This window comes from Dendrobium catenatum, unplaced genomic scaffold (genome assembly GCF_001605985.2).
Source record: "Dendrobium catenatum unplaced genomic scaffold, ASM160598v2 fragScaff_scaffold_1176, whole genome shotgun sequence".
NCBI classification, from domain to species: domain Eukaryota; kingdom Viridiplantae; phylum Streptophyta; class Magnoliopsida; order Asparagales; family Orchidaceae; genus Dendrobium; species Dendrobium catenatum.
The window spans coordinates 8,287-36,190 of NW_021319638.1; the positions used below are offsets into that span (position 1 = coordinate 8,287).

The following is a 27,904-nucleotide window of genomic DNA, read 5'->3' on the forward strand; positions in this document are numbered from 1 at the left end:
AAAACGTCTTCACCCGTTCTTTCTCTGATTCTCGCTGTCCCTCGGCATTCATCCACATTTAGCTCCGATCGATCGCGCGGGAAGGATTTCGCTCGGTACGTTCGGATGTGCGGCTTCAGGAGGAGAATCTATGAGGAGATCGCCGGCGAGAGATAAGGCGGTGGCGGTGGATCACAGGAATTTCGACGCGGCGACGAGAGGCGGGGGATAGATGCCCTACCAGTGGAATCCGGGATGGAGCGGCGCGGTGCTCGTGGTTTTCTTTGTATTTTTCCTGGTGCTTGCGCTGGTTGTTCGCCGGAAATGGAGGCTCGCGAGGATCAGGCGTATGGAGGTCATGCGCCTTGTGCGGCTCGCGGCAGCGGAAGCGGAGAGGGCCGAGAAGGAGGCGGCAGCGTTTATATTTTCGGTAGAAAAACCGGTTTCTGTGGTAGACGGAGGGGGAATTGGAATGCAGAATTGTGCTGTCTGCCATAACCCTACCACAACCCGTTGCTCACGCTGCAAGGCTGTTAAATACTGGTCAGTTATGCTATTCTTTGGTTCGTTGTTTGTTATGCGCGGAACTGGGTGTTCTTTAACGTTGATTGTCTGTTGGTGGGGGGAATTTTAAAAGAGAACGGGTGCGATAATGCTAATTAGGGTTTCGATGGGGATTCGATCTTCGGATCTTCTTCCTCGGGATCAGAACGTTGAATTGATTACAATTGGGAAAGGGTATTCTGAGTTGAAATAATCGATTGTATTTGTGGCGCTTCAGTGGTAAAAATAGTCTTTAAATTAAGAAAACTGCGTAGGATCCATATAATTTGTCAAGAGAAATTGTTGCTTCCAATAATTTTTATCTGGTGTTTATTTAGGATTGTGAATTTGACAGTTGATCAATTAATCGATCGAACTTTTTTGACATTTGGTTCTAATTGAAATTGGATCAAAATCAACAAGCAGGCTAACTAGTCATTCCTTGATCACTTGGAGCTAAGGAGCTAACTGGTGGATGAGTGGCTTCATAATTCTCATTTTCCATTTGTTTATGTTGAGCTGCTAAATAATGAGTTAAACATTGTTGAAGCGGAGTAACGCATTAGGTCTATTATGTGATAGAAAAAACCTCTCAAACTTAAGGGAAAATTTTGTAAGATTGTGGTGAGACTTGCAATGCTTTATGGTGCAGAATGTTGGCCAACAAAAGAGAAACATAAAATTAAGGTAAGTGTTGCAAAGATGAGGATGTTTAGGTGGATGAGTGGCTTTACACTTAGAGATAGAATAAGAAATGAGTACATAAGTGAATAAGTTGGAATAGCTCCAGTGGCTGGTAAAATTAGAGAGAATCATCTTAGATGGTTTGCTCACATAAAACGTTGGCCTTCCAATGACTCTATTGGGAGAGTAGATATATTAGATCCGACCTGTTCTAAGAAAGATAGTGGTAGACCTAAAAAAAACTTTGTTAGAAAGTGTTGAAAGTGTTAAAAATGACATTTTTTTAATCAGATTTAAATGAGAATTTGACTCTTAATAGGGCACAATGGAGTTATGGAGAAAAAAAAAGATTCATATAGTCGACCCCGCATAGTAGGATAAAGGCTTGTTGCTGTTGTTTATATTAAATAGATATCATTAATAATTTCTTAATATATCATTACTATTTTTACCATACATCTAACTTAAATTTCTAATCTTTGTCATGCTCAACTTAAATACTTAAATATTAATGACACTCACTCACTCACACACACACACACTATATATATATATAGATACTTTTCACATTCCTCTTAGGAATATTAAGCAAAGGATTTTTATTTTTACACCACCCAAAACCATTTCAAGTGCTACTTACACATCCTAACCTTAATATTACTATTTATTTGCCTTAAATTTGTCTATCTTAAGGGCTGTTACTCTGCAACCTTGTGCAGATTCAAGGTGGGGGCACCAAGTATTTGCTTTTACTGGTTCAGGCCTGCCCCGCTCGAAACCTTTCTTATTTTATGATTTGGGATCAAATCATTTGGAAAAAAAAAAAAAAGAAAAGAAAAAAGAAATAGGACAAAGAGCTAGAATACAAAGGGATAAATTGTAAATAAAACTTAACTCTATTATAATTGATGAATCAAATGATAACCATGTGTAATGCAGCCAAGCATCCTAGAAAGCTTTATGTATGTTTTGTTAGTTAACTGCTTGACATGCAAAAGGATGAATGCTTCTTCATTGACTACAGTTTCTAAATAAATCTGTACTATCCAGGTACTCAGTGTTTATTTCCTGAATCATTGCAGCTCTGGGACCTGCCAAATCACTCACTGGAGACAAGGACACAAGTATGAGTGCCATCCTCCGCTCATTTTTGAGCACTATAAAGGCCAACCTAATGTCTCCGATTTGAAGGGAGTGGAAAATGAAAAACCTGAAATGAGTGGAAATGGCTTGGGGATTGATGGAAATGGTCATACTGCCCATGATGGTTTTAGTATTGCTCAAAGTATTTCTAATACGGGTGTGGCGCAATCTGAACCTTCTGTCTTGATTGACAGAAGGTTGGATATGGAAGTAAAGCCAAATGATACTAAAGGCCGAGCTAATATCTCGAATTTGATGGGTGTGCAAGATGAAAAGCCTGAAATTAGTGGAAATGGCTTGGGGATTGAGGGAAAGGGTCATGCTACCAGTGGTGGTTTTTATGTTGACCAAAGTGTTTCTAATACGGTTGAGGCACCCTCTGAACCACCTGTCTTGGTTTTCAGCAGGTCAGATATTGAAGTAAAGCCAAATGATGCTAAACGTTTGGAAACATTTTCCACAATGCCCGTGTCTTCAGAATCTAATATAACTTCAAAAGTCCACAGTGAGAATGGAGAGGATGGAGAGAAGCATTTTATGAATACCTCTAAGAAAGGTTCAATAATTGATCCCTTATCTTCTAGCTTGTCCACAATTTCTGGTCGTGTGGAGATGCTTGATAATGCATCTTGTAGTGAGGGCCTCCCAAGAGGACAGCATGCTGATGCAAATGCTCATGATAGACTGGATGAAGTTTTTCCAGGTAGTTATCCTGATAGACACAAAACTTCAGTTACTGATTCTGGTCAGCCGAACCTACCGACATTTCCACATACTACAACTACTGCAGGCTCTTTGAGTTATGCATCTTTCTCAAGTGACTTACAGCCACATTTAACGCATGTAAACCATGAAACTGAGTTCAAATTGAGTGCTCCTTCAAATATGAATTCTCCTAGCCCTGATAAATCTATAGATGCTAGGATAAGCAAAAATGCTAGAGAATTTAGTCCTAGTGGCTTAGGTTCCATCAACAATAACAATTCCAAGACTTCCAAATTTTCTGAAAATTATTGTGAAGGGCGGGGAGAAACACTTGATTTGACTGCAGCTGCTGGTTCTACTGAATCACAAAGCTGTCATAACATTCATCTTCAGCTGGATTCTAGGCTGCATTTTGAGGTGGATGTCAAACTTTCTAGCATGAAATCTTGTTCTGCAGCAACTAATGGAGGAATATCTGACTTTGGAGAAACAGTGAGTTTAGTCATTGGAAACTCCGGCGAAGTTGCGAAGGAGAGTAATAATGAGCAGTTGAAATCTTCATCTCCTAACTATCTTAAGGATCATCTAGTTTCTGCAGGTCATAGTAAATCCTTTCAAAGAAGTGGATCACCAAAGGTTGAAAACATTCCTCCAGTCAGTGATAAATCATTAAAGGCTGATGGTTCCTTACCTAATGGTAAGATTACTTCGAGGAAAGCTGCTCAACTAATTTCACCATCATCTTCACTTTCAAGGCGTAGTCAATCTGGACTTTCTAACCATGGACATGGAAAGTACGACTACAAGGTGCTCATACGTTGGCTATATTATTTATTAAATATTGTTTCTTTGTTTATCTTTGCATTTTGATTGCTAGTATCATTCCATGTTGCACCAGATGCTTTTCCCTTATGATAACTTCATCAGGCTTTACAACTCTGACAAGGTGGAGATGCACCCTTGTGGGCTGGTAAACTGTGGAAATAGGTACTTGATTCTTTAATTTAAAATGTTTTTACCATGTTACTTGTGAGCGGGTGAGAACGTGGATTTAGAACACTATTTAGGTTGTCTTCTTTATGATATGGAGTTTATGGGCCCAAATCATGGAAATAGTGTCTTTGCAATGTACTGGTAATGCTACACGCTCAAACCCTTCCTGGATCTTCTATTGACTAGAGCATTTGAGATAAATATTTGCAATGCAACAATTGCACTTATTATTCTCTTCTGTTTTCATTTGTCTTCAATCAACTGTCTTTCTAAGCTGTACTTCCCTAGTGTTTCCTTTTGGTTCTGGGTTTCAATTGTTTGTGTTAACCTGTATGGTTTCTTCCAACCTCCTGCAGATATTTAATTATTATGTGTGAGAAAAATAGTTTGGAGTCTAATGTAATTATCACGATCCACCAAATTGCCAGTAATGCTTTCAAGATACTGAAAGCTATGTGGACTGATATGCTGCTTGACTAGTATCGTTTACCCGATGTAATCACTGTTGGTGCTGATGTGTGTTTTTGGTTTATTGCAGTTGTTACGCAAATGCAGTGCTCCAATGCCTTGCATTTACCCGTCCACTTGCTGCATATATGCTTGAAGGGTTCCATGCTAAGGCTTGTGAGTTTCTGCGATCTTTCTATAGTGCTTTACTTAAATTCCTATTTTTAATATTATCCTAAAACATCATCCACTTTATAATAGGTCCAAAGGTTGGTTGGTGCTTTACATGCGAGCTTGAAACTCTTTTAATTAAGGTAAAGCAAGGGAAGTCTCCGGTATCCCCAAATGGAATAATTTCTCATATACACGACATTGGAGGCAATTTTGGTCATGGGAGGGAAGAAGATGCCCACGAATTTTTAAGGTGATGTTCACAATTTAGTAGTCTGCATTCTTCCACCACAGAAATTTTTTTTTTCCATTAATGAATTCCACTATATATATACACATACAATTTATCCTCTTAAAAAGAGTGTCTATTTTTCTTGTTTTGCCATCTACTGAATTATAGAATCTTCAAACTCTAGTTTATGTTGCTGATTGTGATTTATAATATAAGATTTAAATGTGGATTGAGTTTTAGTAATTTTTCTGATGATTTAACTATTTAAATTTTTTTAGGATAATCAGATGAATTATAGAAACTTTTTAAAAATGTAATTTTAGCAATATATTTTTTGATCAAAATTATCTAATATATGCAATGTATCATTAACAACTATGCATTTGATTATGGGATATTTGAAGCCCCTTAGACCTTAAAGTAGTAATCATCTTCGTGTGCAATCTGAAATCAGAGCCATCCATTGTAAAATTTTGATGCATCCAATTGATGATCAAATAATGAATGATTTTGATCTTGCATTTGAAGATCAAATAATGAGTTCTGGTTTACCTTTCAGTGCATGACCTTTAATACTTAATTGTCATTCACTTCAGTGTGGCCATTCTTTAGAAAGCTTGCGGTTCAAATTGTCCCAGTGTTATGTTCAATGAGAAAAAAAGACTAAGTGAAGGAAACATGACATTATAATGGTGCATTATAGGCTTTTGTTCTGCTAATTCCGGTTTAGTTTTCATTTCATGGCCTTTAAAACTTGTTTGTCACTCACTTCAGTGTGCTCATTGTTGAGAAAGCTTGCAGTTCAATTTGTCCCAGTGTTATGTTCAATGAGAAAAAATGGACAAAGTGAAGGGAACATGACACTATAATGGTTGATATATGTTTGAAGCTACATATCAGAGCTGCAAATTTTTACAGTTTCTTATCATGGATTATTTGTTACTTCTCCAGTACTGAGTATATCATCTTATCGTAAAAAACCCCCAATTTTCTTAAATAATATGTATCTATAAAATTGTAACACTTTTAAATAAGTTACATAGTTATCCTAGTTTCTCAATCAGGACTTGGGTGTAAGTTTGAGAAAGGGAGAACTTAATTGACTAGAGATGTAAAGAGTTTTTATCACTTAATTATTTCATTTTTTATGAGGTTAAACGTGTTGTCTTAAATTAAGTGTATTAAGACATTAAGATGAGAGAATGAGAGGATAAAGGGGTTAGAATGGGATGATTGGGAAGGTGGGAAGATTCATTTTTTCTAAGAAGAGAGGAATTTCAGGAATGAGAGAGAGAGAGAGAGAGAGAGAGAGAGAGAGAGAGAGAGAGAGAGAGAGAGAGGACTTGTTTCTCTTTGCTAAGGAGAGCTTTGTTAATATTAATCACAATGGGAGATTTTTAGAGAAAAATGATCTACTGTTGAAGGAGAGAAAATATTAACAAATGCATGATGGAAGAGAGGAAAGTAGTGCTTCGTAGTGAAAAATAGAGGAGGAAGTGATGCCCGTATATTTAGTGACAAATTTCTTCTAGAGATGATGTTTTATTTCTCCAAATTCTGAAAGCAGCCCTAGTGAGAAGAATGCTATTGATATACACAATGAGTATCATTATGCTAGAGAAAGAGGGTAAATAAAGATAAAACGATCAACGATGCTACTTTGAAGTCTGATATAATCAAAAGTTTTATAGAGTTTGTTGGACCAAGCGGGAAATTTTTGTTTTAACCGATACATGGAACTTAACAATGGTGTAGGCATTAGAACTATAGAATAAAGTGGAAAATCAGGTAAAATTGTGTTAAATTATGGAGTAGTTAGGGTAAGCTTTGTGAAAGGTGGCATTGATAGAGACATAGAGTTGATATAGATATTATCGTAACATCGATAACATTTTTTTTATTATGAGAATAGCCAATAAAGATACACTTAATTGCATGAGAGGAAAGTTTATCACATCTTGGACATAAAGAGCATAAAAACAAATGAATTAGAAGACAATAGGAGTATGAAGAAAAATAGTGTCTGTGGATAATTGTTTAATCAACTTAAATAAAAAAAAAGAAAAGAAAAATAGTGTATGTGGATAATTAATAGAAGGGAGGAGCACTACTATGAACATTAGATGACACATGATTGGTCAAGGGTTATGAGAATGGCATCTTTCCAAAATTTTCGTGGACCATTGATGCAAAAAATTAAAGTACATGCAATATTGAGGAGATGTTCAGCTACACAATCTTGTTGTGATGCATAAGGGCAGGATGAATGAGGTTCAAAAAATTAAATTTGTATTTTGATAAAATTACTTGAATACAAATACAACTTCTGGTTGACACTTAGCATATAAACCTAGTGACCCTAGTTTAGTCATTGATAAATAAATGAAATGGTGAAATTCCGAATGAGTGGACAAAGGAGTTAGTCCTTTGGCGTTTGAATGAACAGAGTCAAAAGATGTGCTCTACACCAAGATGATGTAGAAACATGAGAGGAGGCTTGATGATGTTTGCTACATTCATAAACTTGATATTCAAATTTGAAAATAAAAGAAGGAACATGATTGAAACCTTGGATATTGCATGAGGATACCTAAACAATGATTCCACATTTAAGGTGTAGTGGATGAGGACAAGGTAGTGGAAGCAACATCAAATATGATCGTAAATTTCTCCATCAATCTTCTTCTTCTCCGTGCCGAGATACTATAAACATAATAAGAATGATAAAAAATTATGAAATAATTATGTGGATTATTAAGGGAATATATTAAACAAAGATTACAAGAGATTGTGGATCATAGAAAATATTAACTAAAGTCAAGGTGGGATGGATGTATCCTTTTCTTGAAATATGAGAGGGTGATCTGTCGAAAACAATGACAGGTAGGATGGATGCCGTGTTGAGTGATGAAAATAATTTTTGGATACCTATTATATAGGACTACACGCCATAATCTGAATCATAAGATGTATTAAAATAATTAGCTGCAGCAGAACCATAAGAGAAAATTACACGAGAGCCTAAAGTGGTCCATTATGAATTTTGTAGCAGTCGATCTTATTATTTTTCGAAAAGAGAGATCAAACTCTAGTACTAGTGAAATTAAGAGGGAAAATAGTGGAGACAAGTTGCGTTGCTGGAGGATAGCTAATGACAAGCCAGCCATGTGATTGATTATTTAACAATATTGACAAGGTGGAATAGAGTTGAGACTATGACAACAACCACTACAACCAGCATGAACATGATCACCCTGACTACCCCTTGTTCATATGACAAGATTAGTCTCATTGTGATTAGAAGAAGGCGTAGCAGGTAACTCAATGACTTGTAGAACCTTGAGAGAATAATGGAGATGTTTAATACAATAGAGTTAACCATTAATTGAGCTTGTAAACATTGATGCTGACTAGAGAGAAATTTTATGACGAGAAACTTTTTATTTTATTTTTTCAAGTGGTCATAGTGGTTGTAAAGGGGAACTATTGAAGTTCATCCCATTTACCTTTCAAAATGTTGTAATACTCTTGAATAGATTTTTCAACCTTTTTTCAAATAGAATATATTATAGTAGAGGGTGTATAACCTAGAAATGTTATTAAGCTGAAAGTTTAAAGTAGGTGAAATAAAAAAAGTGTCACATCTATTTGATAGTCTTCTAAAACATGATAGTAGAAGTAATAGCAGGTTCAAGGCTATTGAAAATCCATGTAAGATCAACATAATTAGAAACTCTCCATCTGGTGTATTTAATAATGTTGTTTATTTGATAGGTAGAGAGTCTAGATGATGAAGTTTTTCATGAAATCCTATGAAAAATAGTAGGTCCAAGGCTACAAGAGATATTTTATGCAATTGAGTTTGATACTTGTACCAATAATTGATGAGGATTTCACTTTCAAGAGAGTTGTAGAGCCATTGGTAGACACTACAAAGAGAAAAGGGGAGAATATGATAATGATTTAATCAATTGTACATCAAAGTGAAGGCATTGTGCAGTGTGAGCATAGATAGGCTTATTATGCTCATCAAGTGAAAGTAGCAAACACATTGGCACGCAAAGCAGACAAGCAGGGAGATCATATAAGCACAAAGTCGAGCGTATGAGTGAGCACTTGAATGAGTGTGTTTGTGGATGAGCAAGCGAGGGCTAACGTGGATGAAAATGAGGGTGGGTGTTTAGTGGGAAATAATGATCAGGCTAGTAGGGATGGGGGTGAGTATTGTGGCCACTGGCGGTGAGATTAAGAATGCTAGAAAGAGGGGGAGAGAGGAGGGGTTACAGTCAAGATGAGTTAATTTTTCTTTCACATCATGTTATAGAGATTTTTTTAGTATCCCATTGGCGGAATACAAGGGCCTCTATATAGACAAGTAAGAACAAAAAAGTGAAGATAATAAGAAGGATAATATTCTTAGTTTGGATGATATATTACAATTAAAAAGTAATTTGTCAATATAGCATTTTTCTATGATAATATACACCTTTCTATTTTTTCAAACTTTCCCTCCTAACCACAAAACACATTTTCCCTCGTCCACCATTCTCTCTCTCTCTCTCTCTCTCTCTCTCTCACTCTCTCTCTCTCTCTCCTAACTACACAACACTTTTGTACAATAATACAAACCTTTCTATTCTCTCAAGCCATCCCACCCTCTAACTAGACATTTCTCCCTCTTGCCATAGGCCTCGATGACTTTTACAAGACTTTAGATTTTAATTATTTCCACGACCCTCTCTCGCTTTGTGGTAAAAATCTCTTTCCCTTTACCTTTGTTATGTTCCTAAAGTTTAGATTTTAAACATCAGACCTATTGATTGCTGAGCTACTTCTTAATATCCTGGCTATCTTGAGTTTGCTCATACAATACCAGCTTTGATTACAGCAGATTACTTTCTGCGATCATTTATTTAATATGGCCAGCCCATCTCTGTTCTTGTAGGATCATCTACTTTTGCTATATGATCATGGAAAGAAAAACTTTCTTTTGATTAATATATGCCCTCTTTGTAGGTAAACTAACTCAATTATACTTTTTGAAGGCCATTGTTAATGTTTTTTGTCAATCATTTTTGGCAGATATTCGATTGATGCATTGCAGTCTGCATGTCTGAAGGAAGCTGGGGCAAGCATTGTAGGCGAGTTAGCTGAAGAAACCACACTTATACAATTAATATTTGGTGGATACCTCCGTTCTAAGGTCTAATATTTTTTTGGAATGCAAATTGTTACTATTTTGTTATTCCGGGAAAGCTTTTGATTATTATAGTCATGCAGATAAAATGCATGAGGTGTCAGGGAAAATCAGAGCAACGTGAGCGGATGATGGATCTCACTATTGATATACATGGTGATATTGGGACCCTTGAAGAAGCTCTTGCACGTTTTACAGCTAGTGAAGTTCTGGAGGGAGATAACAAGTACAAATGTGGAAGGTTTGTTTGCTCTTTTTTTTGCTCCGAATATTTATTTCATACTTTTGATTCATTTGTTTTTGAATTTTCTCATAAGCTTTTAGGATTTGAAGCGTGAATAGTTGATGAATTGACCGGTCTTTTACCACTTAGTTGGGTTTTTAACAAAAGGTTCCACCAATTGAGGATAATGTGATTTTTTTTGGTGCACATAGTCTCAATGCCATGTTGCGTTTGTAGAGAGCTTGCTCCTAAGATTTAAAATCTGTTTGCCAAGTCACCATGGAGGCAACCCAAATGTTGGACCAGGGACCAAAAATTGTTGACCCGAGCATATTTTTTTGGCTAAAATAATGTACGACAAAAGCCTTCTATTGCATAAGCTCCTCTTATGTTTTTTATCACCATGGAAACACGCTTCGAGAACAGCTCGTTCATCTTTTTATAAGTAACTGATTTTCTTTTATACATCGTATGCCAATAGCATCACAACAATGAAGAAATTCTGTTTGCTAAGAAGTGAACTTTCTCTCATTGAGAAAAGTCTGGTTATCCACAAGAAGAAATTAGTTAATGCAGTAAAATAAATTATGTTGTTAGTTCATCACTTTTTGATAAAAAGAGCACATTCATTGTCTTCCCCATGGAAATTGGACGGACTTCATTTTTTCTGAGAAAGTCTGCATAAACCACATGCCAAAAATATTCAGAAGCTTGAAAGTTGATTTTTGCATTTTGTTGATAAACAGTTATATTCGTACTTTCCATTGAAAACATAAACCAGATGTGCCTTGCTAGTGTTCATATTCTTTTTATGTAACGTTTTGGCCGCTTGTGTGAAAAAAATCCTCGTCTTTTTATGATATTTATGTACCAGTCAGCTTTTTGATTTTGTAATTTATAAAGCTGTAATTATATTCCTATGTCAGTTCCTTTAACGTTTTTATTTTATTATATCTTCTGATAAATGCACCATGTAATTGAACGACTTCACATTCTTTAGAAGTTTCACCTTCATTGAGTAGCAATTTTTTATTTTTACCCTCATCTTTGTTTATCAGATGCCAATCTTTTGAACGAGCTAAAAAGCAATTGACAATTTTGGAGGCCCCTAATGTGCTTACAATTGCTTTTAAGAGATATCAGGTACCTGGTGAATGTAAATGTACCCTTAGTCCTGATTTTTTGTTCCCTAGGACTGGATGTGATATTTGTTAGGTTAATATAAGATTGTTATTTGCCCTGACAATCTTGCCTTTCTTGTGAACTTCAGTCTGGCAAGTATGGTAAGCTGAATAGGATGGTTCGGTTCTCCGAGTACTTGAACTTGGCTCCTTATATGAGGGGTTCTGATGACAACTCTCCAGTTTATAGGCTGTATGCTGTTGTGGTTCATAGTGGTCAGGCGAATGCAACTTTCTCGGGTCATTATGTGTGCTATGTAAAGAATACACAAGGAAAGTGGTTCAAAGCTGATGATAGTGTGGTAAGTATTTTATTTTCATGCTTCTCTGTTATTCCTTGTTTAGCTTAAAAATTTTAGTTTTCTTAACTGCATACACGTGGTTAAGCAATTGCATCATTAATTTAACCCTATAAGAAAAAAGCTAAAGATGTTTGGGATATCCTCCTGTTTTCCACTCTTCGGAATATCTATTAGAAGGAATTACAGTAACTCTAGCTAGGATGATAAAAAATCTATTTCAATATTTTATCTCAAATGTAATTTTAGTAATAATAGATCTAGTGGTTGAATTGTGGCTTTGGACGATCAGGTAATTAATAAGACTACATGTTTTAGATATATTGGATCTATTATTCAGAGTGATGATGAACTAGACATGGATATTATTAGTATAATTCAAGTTGAATGGTTGAAGTTGAGGAATGCAACAGGCTTGTTGTGTGATAGGAAAGTCCCCCTCAAATTTAAGGAAATTTTTTATAAGATGGTAGTGAGATCTGCAATGCTTTATGGTGCAGAATGTTGGCCATTAAAAGAGAAGCATAATATTAACCTAAGTGTTGTAGAGATGAGGATGCTCTGCTGGATGAGTGGCTTTACTCTTTAGAGACATTATACAAAATGAGCATATATGAGAAAAGGTTGGAGTAGTTCCAGTGGAAGATAAGATTATAGAGAGCCGTCTTAGATAGTCTGGTCACATTAAACAACGATATTCTGATGACCCGATTAGGAAAATAGATATATTAGATTTGACTTTTGTTAAGAAATGTAGTGACAAACTTAAAAAGACTTGATTAGAAAATATTAGAAATGACATTTCTTTATTAGATTTAGATGAGAATTTAACTCTTAACATGACACAATGGAGAAAAATGATTCATATAGCCGACCCCATAGTATGATAAAGGCTTGTTGTTGTTGTTTTAGATTGACTCAAGGGTTCTAAATTTCCTGAAAACCCTTGTGACCTTTCTATAGTTATTATTTGATTTTCATTTTTTATTTGTTTCTCTAGATTGATTGCTATATTTGTGAATGAGAAGATTTGTTGCCTAACTTAAAAAAAAATCATCCTTTTAGGAGAATTGGTGAATTTTTTCTGACAACTTAATACTCCGGTTAGGTTGTAACCTACGGTAGGCAGCTGTGATAGTTTTTTCAGCTAGGAGCCAGTCAATGTCTTGACTAGTTGTGGTACAACACCCTAGAATTTAAGGTCCAGGATGACTTCTTGATAAAAGTTATTCCGAGTGAAAATTTATGTACCCAACATCGATTATTAGTTTTGGACTTTAAGATAAAGGGGCAGATAATAAAAAATAAAGTAAAATGATATTCTAGGATTAGATGGGGGCATTTAAAGAATATTAACAAAAATAATTTTGAGAGTAAGATTTTAGATCTTAAGATATTATCTGTGCATGAGGATGCTAATGTTATGTAGAAAAAAGTGGCTAGTGATATTAAGAATATTGTAAAAGATGTGCTTGTAGTATCAAAGGGAAAAACTCCTAATAGTAAAAATAGTTGGTGGTGGAATCCAATTGTGCAAGAAAATATTAATAATAAGAAGATATGTTATAAAAATTGGTTTAATTTTAAAAATTCTAATAATTGGGAAAGATATAAAGAGGCTCGTAAGGAATCTAATAAAGCAATATGCGATGCGAAGACCTTAGCTTTTAGTAATTTATATAATAGATTAGATACTAAGGATGTAGAAATATATATGTATAAGTTAGCCAAACATAGAGATAGGAGTAGTAAGGATTTAGTTCAAGTGAAGTGTATTAAGGATGAAGATCAAAAAATACTTTTCTTAGAAGATGATATTCAACAAAGGTGGATGAGATATTTTGCTAAACTTTTTAATGAAAATTGTGAAAATAAGATAGACTATATTTCTCAAAATCAATTTGGATTCATGCCGGGTAGGCCAACTATGGAAGCCATACATTTATTAAGAGGTTTGATGGAGAAATATAGAGAAAATAAGGAGGATCTACATTTTATCGATTTAGAAAAATCATATGATAAAGTTCCAAGAGAAGTGCTATGGAGAGTTCTTGAAAAGAAATGAGTTAATAATGCTTATATTCAAATCATTAAAGATATGTATGTAGGAGCTATTACTTGTGTTCAAACACAAGGTGGTTTGACCAAGTATTTCCCTATTTCGGTTGGGTTACATCAAGGATCTGCCTTAAGCCCATATCTTTTTGCTTTAGTCATGGATGTTCTCACTAGACATTTGCAAGAGGATGTACCTTGGTGTATGCTTTTTGCTGATGATATTCTTCTTGTTGATAAGACTAGAGAGGGAGTTGAAAGTAAACTTGAATTATGGAGGTCAACATTAGAGACTAAAGGTTTTCGCTTGAGTAGATCTAAAACGGAATATATGGAGTGTAATTTTAGTAGTAATAGACCTAGTGAGGGTATTGTGACTTTGGGCGATCAAGTCATTAATAAGAATACACGTTTTAGATATCTTGCATCTATTGTTCAGAGTGATGGTGAAATAGATGGGGATATTATCAGTAGAATTCAAGTTTGATGGTTAAAGTGGAGGAATGCATCGGGCTTGTTGTGTGATAGAAAAGTACCCCTCAAACTTAAGGTAAAATTCTATAAGATGTTAGTGAGTAGGGGTGTCAATTTTTGACACGAACCGAAACCGACCAGGAAAAATCCGGGTTCGGGTCAACCCGAACCCGAAACGGGTCGAGTTCGGGTTCAACAAATCAACCCGTTTTAAAAATCGAATCGGGTTCGTGTTGACCCAGCAACCCGAAATTGCCCCGAAAGTGACACGAAAACTCATATTTGACCCGAAAAATTCGAGATTGACCCGTTTTTTACCCGAAAATCGAAGATTGACCCGAAAACTAGCAATTTTGGGTCAACTTCGGGTCATTCGGGTCAGGTCGACCCGGACCCGAATCGGGTCGTGTTTGGGTCCGGAAACCTGACACGTTTTTAAAAATGGGTCGGGTTCGGGTTGACCCGAATATTGCCGGGTCAGTTCCGGGTTCGGCGAACTCGGAACTGACCCGTTGACCCGAATTGACACCCCTAGTAGTGAGGCCTGCAATGCTTTATGGTGCTGAATGTTGGCTATTAAAAGAGAAGCATAATACTAAGTTAAGTGTGACAGAGATGAGGATGCTCAGGTGGATGAGTGGCTTTACCCTTAGAGATAGGATACGAAATGATTATATATGTAAAAATGTTGGAGTAGCTCCAGTAGGAGATAAGATTAGAGAGAGTCGCCTTAGATGGTTTGGTCACATAAAACGACGGCCTTTGAATGACCCGGTTAGGAGAGTAGAGGTATTAGATTTGACTTATGTTAAGAAAGGTAGAGGCAGACCTAAAAAAGCTCGGTTAGAAAATATTAGGAATGAACTTTCTTTATTAGATTTAAACGAGAATTTGACCTTTAATAGGACACAATGAAGAAAAAGGATTCATGTATTCGACCCTACGTAGTGGGATAACGGCTTGATGTTGTTGTTGTTGTTGATGATGATGCCTTCTTGATAAAACATCAATTCAGCAAGTAAAGATGAATAAACCTTGGTTTATATTCAATAATTGTTGTCCCTTCTTTATGTTCCATACCACCTAAATAGTCTACTTCACTCTTGCCAAATTATATAGATTTCTGCCTTGGCAAAAATATTGATCTCCTCTGTGATTCGTTCTTCTTCCTAAAAAATGTCGTGGCTATGAACCTGTCTTCGGCCAACTTTTATTTGCAGGTAAAAGAAGTGGATCTTCAGAAAGTCTTGTCCCAGGGTGCATACCTGCTTCTCTATGCCCGGTAAACTCAGCTTCTTTTCACCGCTTTTGAAAATCAACCCACCCTTCTTACAGAGTCTGATAATAACATCAAATTAATCTTCTTTTAGGTGCTCTCCTCGTGCCCCAAGCTTACTAAGAAAAGAAATGGCGAAGAAGATCAAATCCAAGGAACTCATAGATGTTCCTAATTCCACTACGAGATCTAGCTCAATGTTCTTCCACCCAGGAAACAAAACCAACCACAATCACACTGGCCTTCATGATCTATTCGATGAAAGATTCCGGCGCCCTCCTAAGGTGGATTCGTCGAGCGACATATCGTCGCTTTTCAGCTACTCCGACGAGGGTTCTTCGTGGAGCACAGAGAGCACAAAGGACTCTGCCACCTCAGACGATTTCGCCGACTCTTCATTTAGTGAGCCGGGCTACATGAACAGTCCTCGGAGAGTTTCGGTTTCATCTGATGCAAGTTCTTTGGATTTAAAGGTGGACAGGGACGGTGGAAACGTTGGAGAAAGTGGGTCTGAGGGCAGAGAGAGCCCATCCTTTTTGTATTCCATTAAGCACTACAGAAACTTAACAGAGCAGCTTAGCAGTAGAAGCAACACTGATTGGGTTAACTCCAGTGAGAGAAAATCCAATGTATTATTTAGAAGAACCGGTGGGGATAGGACAGCCCAAACATTTTATTAATCTGTTTTGGGCATTGTAATAAGAGTAGTTGTATTAATTTTATATAGCTAGTTCAAAGTAGAAATTACAGCCATCTTTATCGTTGCATTTTCCCAACTGCAATCCAGAATTTAATCTTACAGGTTCGGCACAAATACAGCGTACAGAAAGAAAATGTCAAGCTTTTATTGTAATGGGCTGTTTGAGATGGCTCTATATGTCTTGCATGAGGTTGTTGGTGCTATATGTAAGATTAGATGCAGAATTGGTATGATAAAACTTAAGCTTACGTATGTGTCGTGGGTATAATAAATTTGACGGTAGCTTTTTTGATAGGTTTGGTTATGATATAATTTTAGGTTCGGTTGGGGATTAATTATTCTTTGCGGATGTCGAACGTTATCCGAAGATCAATTAGAATGCATCACGTCTAGGGGTGCAACCGAGCCAAGCCGACTCGGGCTCGACTCGTTAACGAGCTCGACGAACCGAGCTTATCGAGCTCGTGAGTTGAGCTCGAACATGAGTTCGAGCTCGAAAACATGGCTGCTCGACTCGATGGCTCGTCGAGTAGCTCGAACACGATCAGCGACGGACGCGGGTAGCAACAGACGGAGCAGTGACAGACGTGGGTAGCAACTTTGCCGATCAGCGATGCGAGCAACGACGGACGATCAGCGACGCGAGCTCCTCCGGCCAGCGACGCGAACACAGGGCTGCTTGACGCGACGCGAACATAGGGCTGCTGGACGAGATCAACGATTAGAGCTCCTCCGGCCTTCTCCGATCAGCGACACGAGCATCGTTGCGCGAGCAGCGACGCACGAGCAACGATGGACACAGACACGTGAGCTAGTGCTCGACGAGCTTTTTTTTTTTTCTCTGTCGAGTTGAGCTCGAGCTCGACTTTTGAGCTCGACTCGAGTTCGAGCTCGAGCTCAGCTCGACATTTGACAGACAAGCTCGGCTCGAACAACCCTCGAGCTCGACTCGACTCGACTCGTTTGCACCCCTAGTCACGTCAGCTATGTACTCGGTATCGCGGCTCGGTACCGCTTGGTACTGTAGTTTGGTGTTGTTGACATGATGTATTCTGTTTAATCTCCGATCAGCGTTATGTGAGATCTTCGCTCATAATAATTTCTCAAATCATAGTTTTCTTATCGTTTTTTAAAGTGATTTTTTAGTAAAAAAAAAATTTCAACTAAAATTTTTTCATTAGAAAATTGCATGAAAATTGTTGCAAATGAAATTTTAGTTTAATAAAATTTTAAGTAGTTAATCAGATAGGATTATGATAATTAGATTATAAAATAAAATTGTAAGGTATTACATGCACCCATAGTAGAATGGCAGTTGGAAAGGTGAACTTAGACTGGTCTTAATCGCCTAATTCATTTATGTCGGCAAGGATAAAAAATTATTATTTTTATATTATTTTGTTTATAATGAATTCAATGTTAGGTCTTGTAAATGAATTTTAAAGTTTAGATGAGTAATAAATATGTATCTTAATGATTGTGATTGTTATTAGTAAATATTTCAATTAGGGCTGTAAGTGGAACAAGCCGACTTGTGAGTCTGTTTGGACGTAACTCGATAAATAATTTGTTAATAGAGCTTGATGAGTTAACGAGTCTATTTTGAGCTAATCTTGATTTGATTAGTTAGCTTGTGAGTCATTTAAAAATATTAAAATAAAATATACTTAAAATATATAGATAATCAAAATTATATATATATATATATAATTATTAAAATATTTAAAAATCATCTTACTTTTTTATATTAAGTATTTTTTTAATCATTTTATTATAATAATTATCTAAATTATAATTATTTTTTCTCTTTCATAATAAATAAATCGACTTGTTAAAAATAAAACTGGACTCTTAATCCTAAAACCGACCAAACTATGTTAGTATATATATAGGAAATAAGAAAACATAAATCTCGGAGCATAATAGGCCACATAGTAAAGTACAAAAATGCTAGAACCGTCTCATGAAAATGGCGGTACGATTACCCGCTTGGCTCTTTTCCCCGGCGACGGCAAAAGCTGAGAGCACCGCGAAGCTTTGCATCTCTGCCGTGAGCGCCGTAGGAGAGAGAATCGTCCGAGCAATGTCATCGCCGCCTCCAGCTTCTTACACGACTCTAAAGGAAAGAGCAACTTGCGAGCGCGAGATCAAGCGAAGCAAATTCATTGCCATCGCAGCACCAATCTCCGACGAGCGTTCCGCTCATTCCTTCCTCTCCGAGGTCTTCCCTCTTCATTTCATTTCTTTAAGTCTTCATTCTTGTTATGGTTTGAGCATTCTGGAATTAGGGTTAATTTAATCGAGGACATAAGAGGACGTTGTAGCTGTTGTTTGTATAAGTGGCTAAAGCTTTTGCTTTATGTTTCACCTCATCTGACTGGGAAGAAGTGCTCCGATTATAAAGCTAAATTACTGGCATGCAAAATGTGGTTTTTTCTCTCAATTTAACTGCACGCACACAATGAAGCAAAACAAACGAAAAACAAAAAATTCCAAACATGAATTGTTTCATATTTTATGTTTAAGAATAATCATATTCTGGGATCTTAGCTCGCAAAAGAGAAGAAGGTATGTTTAATCGTCATTAAAAAATACAAGACATACTATGAAGCAGCAACAATACGAGAAATATGTTTCAGTGCCATCTACATGCCCTAATCATACCAAAAGACGTGAAAACCAAAAATAATCGGAGTGAACAACCTAATGCAACTTCTTGTTGAAGCTTGCAGGGCAGGGTAATGGATAGCAGTGTCCTGCCTTAATGTCCTATTAGAGCAAGATTAGTACTTAAAAAGTTCTTGGGCCTGAGGAGATTGCTCTTTACCTTTCAGATTTCTTAAAACTGGCACTTCGTTCTATTCATAACTGATTTAGGAGCTTGTATGGGATTTTGTAGGAGACTAAGTTAATTTAAATTTAGGGCCAGTTCGTGGAAGTTTTTCCATTTTATGGACATTTCTTCATGATTTTACTTTATTATAATTCTACCGCGTGATTGCCTGTCAGAGCTTTTGCTCATAAATCTGGTTCCATATGGTGTGTAATTATTGCATTAAAGGAAGATTTAAGTACTTAACTTTTAGGCTGCCATGTCAAGTGTTGTTTTATGGTTCGTTTGATTGGGGTTTTCACGTTACACACTAAGAGTCTTCATCTTCATGCTAGCTGCTAATCCTCAACACCACTCACACAGTGGGAAAAGAAGGAGAGATCCAAGGGGAGGCCGACCATTGAGGTTTTTAAACTCATATTTTCTTATTATTCATCTATTTATAGTAGATGGTACTTTTTTACATATAAGTCTATTACAGATTTTACAACCTACTACAACAAGATAGTGTAACTTATAATCTAAAATCGTTCTAAATTTATCATGATAATTGAAAACTTTTATATAAGCATATATAATAAAATGATCACATTATCACAACCTGAAAACCTAAGTTGGCATAGTCAAGTTCGGTCCTTACTGAGATGCATCAGTTGTGCTTTGTTATATTAGTCATTAGAAGCACTTCTGCTCTAACTGATTGATGAATGTGAAGAGGATTGGGGTGGGGCTTATGTTGTCTCGTCTTTTGCCTTTTGAAGCTCTTAATTATCTTCATAAATAATGTTTGGCCAGAAGTGTTAGCCTTGAAGGAAAGATGAAAGATGAACGTTGGGTTCTTCATGAAAGGGTGGGTTCTTCGTAATATACTTGGTGTTCCCTATGTCCGATTAAATGCTTTAGTGGTTACTAGCGTTGTGAGCACCTATTATTTGAGGTAGTAGAACCTCGTATGCAAATATCTTATTTTCTTTGCTTAAGCTCAATACTATTGACTACTAGTGAGAGAACCTTTCTTTGAGGTTTTAGGCCACTTTCTATAAACATACTGTTTTAAATGTTCGAATCTCAGTTTTTCTTTGGGTTTAATGTTTTTTTGGGTTTTCTGCTATATTACACCATTAGTTATGTGCTGTTTCTGTGCTGGTTTGGATTAATATGTTTGTTGTGGCATTTACGAAATGATCTTTAAATTTTTTATTCAAATCAAGTAAAATATGCTTATTTTACATTGGCATAGTTTCGTTTGTCATGTTTCCTGATGTGGAGGGACTTATATCAACAATTCTGGATTCTACCTTATGGTTTGGGAAAGATAAAGCCAGAGTGAATCATTAAACACTTCCAAAAGAAATTTTTGGATAGAAAATTAATTCTCCTTAAAAAATTATAGCATAAAAGAGCTTTTAAAGTAATTCTAATTGAACCGACTTTTGCTTGATATAAAGACTGGTTAATGCCATGCCTCTTTCTCTACAATTGAACCAGTTTATGCTGTTTTTGTTTATATATTCTGCTTTTGGATTCAGGAAAACTGAATGCAGTTAAAGAGATTCTGACATCCGTTACGGTTATTTTTTAACTTAGGTCCAAGATCTACGAGCTTCTCATAATTGTTGGGCGTACAAGGTTGGCTTCCTACTCCTTTCCTAGAATAATGTTTTTATTGAAGCTTAAGCCTTTTCTGTACTTCTTTCATTTTTAATGAACATGCTTGTTCACAAAGCTGGGAGATCAATATCGCAGCAATGATGATGGTGAACCATCTGGTACTGCTGGCAGACCAATATACTCAGCAATAGTCTCCTCCGGAGTTGATATGGTGATGGTTGTGGTTATCAGGTGTAGTATTTTTCTAAGTATTTTTTGTAGATATCTCCCCTATCTACATTTTAAAACAGATTAGTTTCAAGTCATTATCAATTAGGGATATTTACGTACATAACATCAAAATCTTATTTATTTGTAAAACTAGCCCCCATGTCATTACTTTGAACTACTAAATCCGTGATTTTTTTACCTAACACTTGATCGAAATAAAAAGTATGGGCTAATATCTTATTGTGAATTTTGGCATTTGGATAAGAAATGGAAAGGATGATGATGTTAGTTTCATAAATGGTCAAGATTTGAGTGTCATATGAAATTGTCTCATCAAGTATGGATAGTAATGTTGCTATTCTTTAAAATGATTGACATTTGCACATATAAAGTGTCATGCTCCATTTTGATCCCTCTCTAGTCAACCTTGAGGCGTAACATAGGCATACAATCAAGGCAGACATTTTTTTTTCATTAACATCTCTCCTGATTTTTTTTTTCAAATTAGTATCAAGTGAATAGAAAGTTAATTTGACTAAATTATCATAAAATATATCTCATCCTTTAATAGATTTATCATACTCATTAATATGAAAACATGATATTTAAATCATCAAAGTATATTATAAAGCTTCTAATAATTTCATAGAAAATTTATACATATAAAAAATCTTTAATTTACAGCATGTATATTCTTTACTGTATTACATTCCAAAATTGTATATTCATCTATGATACTAAGATACAACAAAAAGTAGGTCATCTGCCTATGGTCCCATCTATTGATTTTCTTTTCATAAAAAATGGTTATCATAATATACGAATAAAAGCCCAAAATAGTCTCACAACTTTTTGTAAATGTTAAATTTTGTTTTAGACTATCATGATGACCCAATTTAGTTCTCCAACAATTAGAAAATATCTCAATTTGATATCAAGGCCAAAAGTAATAGTTAAATTAACCTCAATAGTTAAATGTGAGAGCATTTTGAGTATTATGGTGTAGGTGAGATACTATATTTTTTGTTACTTATCATATTAAAATAAATACAAAAATTATAATGGATGTTAACCAACTAAATAACAATAGTGAATAATTAATAAATTTGATTAACTTCCATTATGATTTTTATATTTATTTTAATATGATAAACGATAAAATGTATAGAAATAATAATGTAATATCACATACATACTAATATTTAAAATGCTCTCACATTTAACTTTTGGAGTTTACTTTAATTGTTAGTCTGTTACTTTTCCTTGAGACTAAATTAAAATATTTTTAAATAATCGGGGAACTAAATTGGGGCATTATGAAATTTGATACTAAATTAGACATTTAGTAACAGTTGGGAGACTATTTTGGGCTTTTACTCTATATTATATGATGAGCTAAATGCTTAATGGGATAAATGATTTAAATATAAGGTTCAAATATACAAGAAATAAATAATAATTAGCATGCTGGTCTTCCTAATTATCATAACCATTTTTTATTATAGATAAAGCTAGTTTAGTGCAGTGATAACTTTAAATAAAAAATTGTTTTGATGCTTAAATTAAAAAAAACTTAATTCTAAGCAAGGATCATGAATATCTGTAAGAAAATAAAACGCATTTGTCAAGTGTTAAATAATGAAGTGCACTCTACTAATTAATTATTTACATCACTTCTATTTTCATTTTAATTATTACTCATTTATTTTTTTGAAATATAGTATAATACATTTAGGTTTTTTGCACATTTATATTATTAAGTTGTCACCTAACGTGTTGGCCTTAACAACCGCTGATAAAATTTGAACAATCCAACATTGCAATTATCAATGGCCCCTCGATCTCAATGTTGAACCTTATAGTATCAACTTGCAAGTATTGAAAGTCAGGAACTCTTTTTTTTTTTTTTTTAAATTTAGCCTCATCTTGTTAGAATTTTTTTCTCTTCTTGCACAGGTTATCATAGGTTCTCTATCTCACATGACATGAATTTTCGTTAGCTTCTTTCATTTAATATCATTATCAATATTTAAAATTACTTAACATTTGATATTCATTTGTTATCAATTTATCTGTTCAACATGCATCAAAGATAAACTTGATGTGGAAAAGTCAAGATCCATGTACTTAAATTAATTTTACAATTTATTAAATAATTTAATGAATTGAGTTTAAGTAAAAATATCTTAATTTATTTAAAAGTTGTTCTATTAAAATTTATTAGACTTATTAATAGTGTCATGTCATACTCAATATGAAGAAATATCTATTTGCATGCATATGTTAGTTTAATAAAATCATAGAAATTAATAAATATTAGGTCTAAGACCTCTATAATAGAAGTTGAGTATCTTATCTGAATTGTATGATCTTCTTTAGAATAAATTTCCTGATTTTCGTTGCTTTGATGTTTTGTTTTTTTATAAACAGTCTAATTACAATAACTTTCTTAATTTAATACAAAATTTAAATTAGTAACTCAAGGTTAAATCAATTAACCTTAAATAATAATCTTACCTCAGAGTTATTTCTCCCCATTCAAGCTTTAAATCCTCTCAGCTTGAATCCAAACTCAATTTACGAAAGAAATATTAAAATAATATGTTTATCTTCCGATTCTCTTTTTTTTTTTTTTTATTTGTTGTCCTTTTTTTCTTCCCTTCTCCTTTCTCTGTTTTTTTTCTTTATTATTTGTTTACCTACCCGAGCTCCCCTTATCTTCTTTTCTTTTCCACCTCCAGCCACTGTTAGGGGGAGTGGTGATAAGGATGATAGGGATATGTTAGACTGGTCCAGCCGGTCCACACGGGACCAACTCAGGCGTTTTTTTTTTTTTATTTGTTGTCCTTTTTTTCTTCCCTTCTCCTTTCTCTATTTTTTTTCTTTATTATTTGTTTACCTACCCGAGCTCCCTTATATTCTTTTCTTTTCCACCTCCAGCCACTGTTCGGGGGAGAGGTGATAAGGATGATAGGGATATGTTAGACTGGTCCAGCCGGTCCACACGGGACCAACTCAGGCGGACAGAGGCGGAACTCTTCCGCCTCTCATGTATGCCGCTAGAAACTGCCGGGTCTAAGGGAGCTTTTTGGGAAGGATTTTTTGGGGAGTTAGGAGGGAAATTTGAATGTATGGACTATTTAGAGATTTCCTTTTGAATTGTATGCATTAAATAGTTGATTTTCCTAGGGTTAGGGCATATTGAATTTGGCTGAAATTTGAGATCTTATAGGATTTCTTTGGGCTCTAGCGGCATCTAGAGATTTGGGAGAGATCGATCCTCGTCTCGAATAGAGGATCAATTGTATCTTCTTATTTTCTTCCGTAGTTTGTTTTCTTGCAATACAATTATTGTTTATCACTGATTTTTCATTGGAATCGTGGAGATTTCTCGCTGTTTTTGCTCTCTTGATAAGATTTACTTGAAATCTTCAAGTGTTTCTTATCAGGATATAGAAATAAGTATAATTTAGATTATAAGTGATAGTTATATAAATTAGTTTAATGCTGTCTTTAAGTCAGAAACCCCATTCCATCCTCCATTCATTTGCATCTCCCTGGCCGCATGTGCTGCTTATTAGAAATGGCCAAGTTGACTGGTGAATTGTATAATAATTTAGTGAACAACAACTTTAATTAAGCTTTAGGCTAAATAATTAAATGAATGAACTAATTGTATGAAAGCTATTATACTAATATCTTTATGTAAGCTTCTATATATTAAAATAGTTGATATTAAATGTAGAATACTAAAAAAATAATCTTGACTATTTTAGGACGTATGAAAAATGGGATATAATTTTTTGGGGAAATTTTAATTTTATCTATTTAAAAATTTGAGTTTTACAATTGAAATTTTGGATATTACATATAGGTATTTTGGTGGTATAAAACTTGGAACTGGTGGATTGGCTAGAGCTTATGGTGGCGTTGCTTTGGACTGTCTTAAAGGTGCTACAACTTGTTTTGTTAAGCCAAAGGTATTGACTTCATGCTCATTCTTAATTCTCAAGTTCTGCGTATGTTTCACTTCTTAAATCGTCTTATGCTCTTATTACCTAAGCTTTTCAGAGTGGCAAATGAAATCATGAAAATTTGAAGTCACAGCAAAGTTGATGTGATGAAATGGTTAAATTGTGTTAAGAAGATTGTTATGGAGTTCTAGATAAGTCTATTAATTGATTCAATTAATTATTAGTCTTGAGTGTGAAGCTCCGAAATCACATATAGCTAGAACTTTCCTTAATTATTGGTCTTGAATGTAAAAATTAGCGAAGAGAAGAGAGAAAGCTATAAATGTTATTTTGGGATATTAGTATAAATGTTATTTTAAGATATATTAATAGGGAGTGCCACTAGGAATTTTTTTCTATGAGCAAAATTGATAAAAAAAATTAAAGTTGAGATAACTATAAAGAAAGCGCCAAAAGTACAACTTTAATTTCATAAGAGATATTGATGCAGAGGCTCATAGGAGGAAGAAATAAAGTATGCGTAAATCAATGAAACAGACATTTGAGAGCAAAATATTCTTCTTCTTCATGAAATTAGGTGGTAGATCTATACTATAGGCATTGTCAATAATCTTGTGAAAAATTGGAAATGTATTCATACAACAGATTTCGCACAAGTGATATATTTCTAAAGCTTTCTTCCCCAGAGTATATTATCGGATATGCAAATTCTATAACAACAAAATTCATCTGTGGATCCATTATAGCACCAAAAGATATTAGAATGTCACATTCACATCAATCAAAAATCTAGTGAACAATAAATAAGAACCTTGCAGAAACTAGCATATATAAACTATTAAAAAGGTTCTTAATCTAACATTAATGGATCTAAAAGCTAATCAAGCTGCACAACAAACAAGATGGTCTATGCAGTGCATTTCAGGAGGATTTACAAGCAAGACAATCCAATTAAGTAGAAATGAAAGAAAATTGGAATTCAAACTGATCATATTATGTAATATTTGGAGCTTGGCAACGGCCTCATGTGTCATGAGCATGCGTTTGTGGGCACAACAGCTATCTAAAACGAGCGTTGCTCTTTCCTTCCACAGCCTCATGATTTGTTATCACATGAAAAAACAAATATAATCATTAACCCAAAAAAAAAAATCTCAAGCTGATGATAAAATAACTACTGAATCCATCTGAAGAGGGAATTCTCGCCTTGGATCATAATTGTTGTCATGATCTGAATCCGAAATATCATGAATAGAAGTTGGAGCTCTCCTAGGAATTTATCTAGGTCAGGTTGGCGCTCTTTGCGCCGTTGTAGCTGCCGAATCAGTAGGGCGGATTACTGGGTTGGTAGTCGCCTTGATATGCCATATTTCATTTCGCATTTCAGTTGAAAAATGAGAAAAACAAAGATGAGTTCATCCAGTTGTTTGGAGGTGTTTTGTTGTGTTGCCCCCTAAAGCTTTCAACCTCCGATCGTCGTCGGGCGTAAGGTGTTTGCTTCCTTCTACCATCACATCGGATTGCTAGCTCTGATATCAAATTAATGCAGAGGCTCACAGAAAGAAGAAACAAAGTATGAGCAATCAATGAAATAGTAATTTCAGAGCAAATTATTCTTCTTCTTCATGACCCGTGCTAATATATATATATATCAGTATTACTTAGTATACTAGTGATTACTTAGTAAGGAGAGTAGAAAATAAAAAGGTAAGTGCCGTGTTGTTAACAGAAAAGGAAATAAGCAGTAGTGGTAGTGGAAAGTGAATTAGTAGTATAATGCTCTGCAGGGTCATTGTAGTTCGCATCAGATGCCTATTGTGATTTAGTAAGCAATGGGCAATATTAAAGTCATATAGTTAAATGATCATTTTAATGAAATCATAAGACTCGACAGAATGCCAAATAGTCAAAGAATAAGCATTTTTCTATAATTATTTAAGATTGAAAGAGATGTTTAAGATTTTGATAATTACAATATAATTGAACTCTCAATTGTTGCGATGAAGTTATGCATTATATGATTGAACAAATGAGAAGAAAAAGCATGTTGGAATTACAGAATCAATCTGACTGAATTCTTTCATGGTGATCTATTGTGAAGTTATGCATTTGTGGAGGTGATTTTTGTGTCTTTTTTTTTTGACAGTCAGGGGATTCGAGCCCGGGTGAGAGATGGGAGGAATTTCTTCTGTCGATCACTCGGCTACAGACCCGATCTCGTTATGTCAAATTTAAACTCATGGAAAATAAAATTAACATCTCATACAATACGAAACTCAAACGAATGAAAAGGATTCATATACCAACCTCAAATCACTGGAATAAGATGGTGATGATGATAACAATGAGAGAATTTTACACAGAGCCATGATCATATTTTTTATTTTTATTATTTTATCATTCTTATCGCAGGTTCCCCTTGGCATGGAGGTGCCATTTGAATTAGTAGGACCTGTGTATCATCAGGTTTGCATCTTCTCTGATTCAGCAATGTTCAACTATTTATCAGAACTGCTTCAGAGAAAGTTTTCATTCAATTAAGATAAAAAAGTAGAAAAAGTCTAAACCTGCTTATATAATTTTTAAGATTTTGTTACAATTATTCTGCCATGTATTTCTTCTACACTCTTTATGCCATGATATATTTCACAGCTGCAGTCTTTCCATGTTGAAGATATCAAACAAGACTATGATACTGGTAAAGATGGTTTCACTATGCTTACTTTTAGAGTAGATCATGAGAAGATTGAGGATTTAGAGAATGCCATAAACTCCACATGCAGCAGGAAAATAGGCTTCTACAAACAGTAGTTCTGAAATCTACATGATTTTATTTTTTAATTGGGCATCATGTATTTTTTTAGAAGGTCGATCTGTAATAATTGATAGGTTACATGACCCATTTTATGCGAACTTTGTTATATGCAGGGGCGGAGAGAGGGGGGCCTAAGGGGCACGTGCCCCCTCCGAAATT

The 27,904-nt window shown here is 35.0% G+C and overlaps 1 protein-coding gene across 3 annotated transcripts; it reads left to right on the forward strand.

Moving 5' to 3' along the window:
* Window positions 1–27,832, forward strand: LOC110095906 (ubiquitin carboxyl-terminal hydrolase 17). 3 transcript variants are annotated; one of them, XM_020821616.2, is made up of 14 exons: window positions 1–522; window positions 2,289–3,861; window positions 3,953–4,041; window positions 4,586–4,671; window positions 4,756–4,918; window positions 9,980–10,100; window positions 10,178–10,335; window positions 11,376–11,460; window positions 11,588–11,800; window positions 20,723–20,764; window positions 20,862–20,977; window positions 24,831–24,936; window positions 27,343–27,396; window positions 27,583–27,832. In XM_020821616.2, the coding sequence occupies exons 1-14, from the start codon at window positions 212–214 to the stop codon at window positions 27,739–27,741; spliced, it is 3,276 nt and encodes a 1,091-aa protein (XP_020677275.1). In that variant the 5' UTR covers window positions 1–211; the 3' UTR covers window positions 27,742–27,832. The 3 variants fall into 3 exon arrangements, with proteins under 3 accessions (XP_020677275.1, XP_020677274.1, XP_020677277.1); XM_020821615.2 differs by lacking the exons at window positions 20,723–20,764; window positions 20,862–20,977; window positions 24,831–24,936; window positions 27,343–27,396; window positions 27,583–27,832 and adding exons at window positions 15,547–15,608; window positions 15,697–16,378 and having other exon boundaries at window positions 8–522; XM_020821618.2 differs by lacking the exons at window positions 20,723–20,764; window positions 20,862–20,977; window positions 24,831–24,936; window positions 27,343–27,396; window positions 27,583–27,832 and adding exons at window positions 15,547–15,608; window positions 15,697–16,378 and having other exon boundaries at window positions 386–522; window positions 2,257–3,861.
* Window positions 27,833–27,904: the final 72 nt, after the last annotated feature.

Bases quoted from the DNA above. Each gene is read 5' to 3' on its own strand.
- LOC110095906 (XM_020821615.2), top strand. From the start codon at position 212: ATGCCCTACCAGTGGAATCCGGGATGGAGCGGCGCGGTGCTCGTGGTT. The intron at 11,461-11,587 runs GTACCTGGTGAA...TGTGAACTTCAG, and splicing joins TTGCTTTTAAGAGATATCAG to TCTGGCAAGTATGGTAAGCT. The intron at 15,609-15,696 runs GTAAACTCAGCT...ATCTTCTTTTAG, and splicing joins TACCTGCTTCTCTATGCCCG to GTGCTCTCCTCGTGCCCCAA.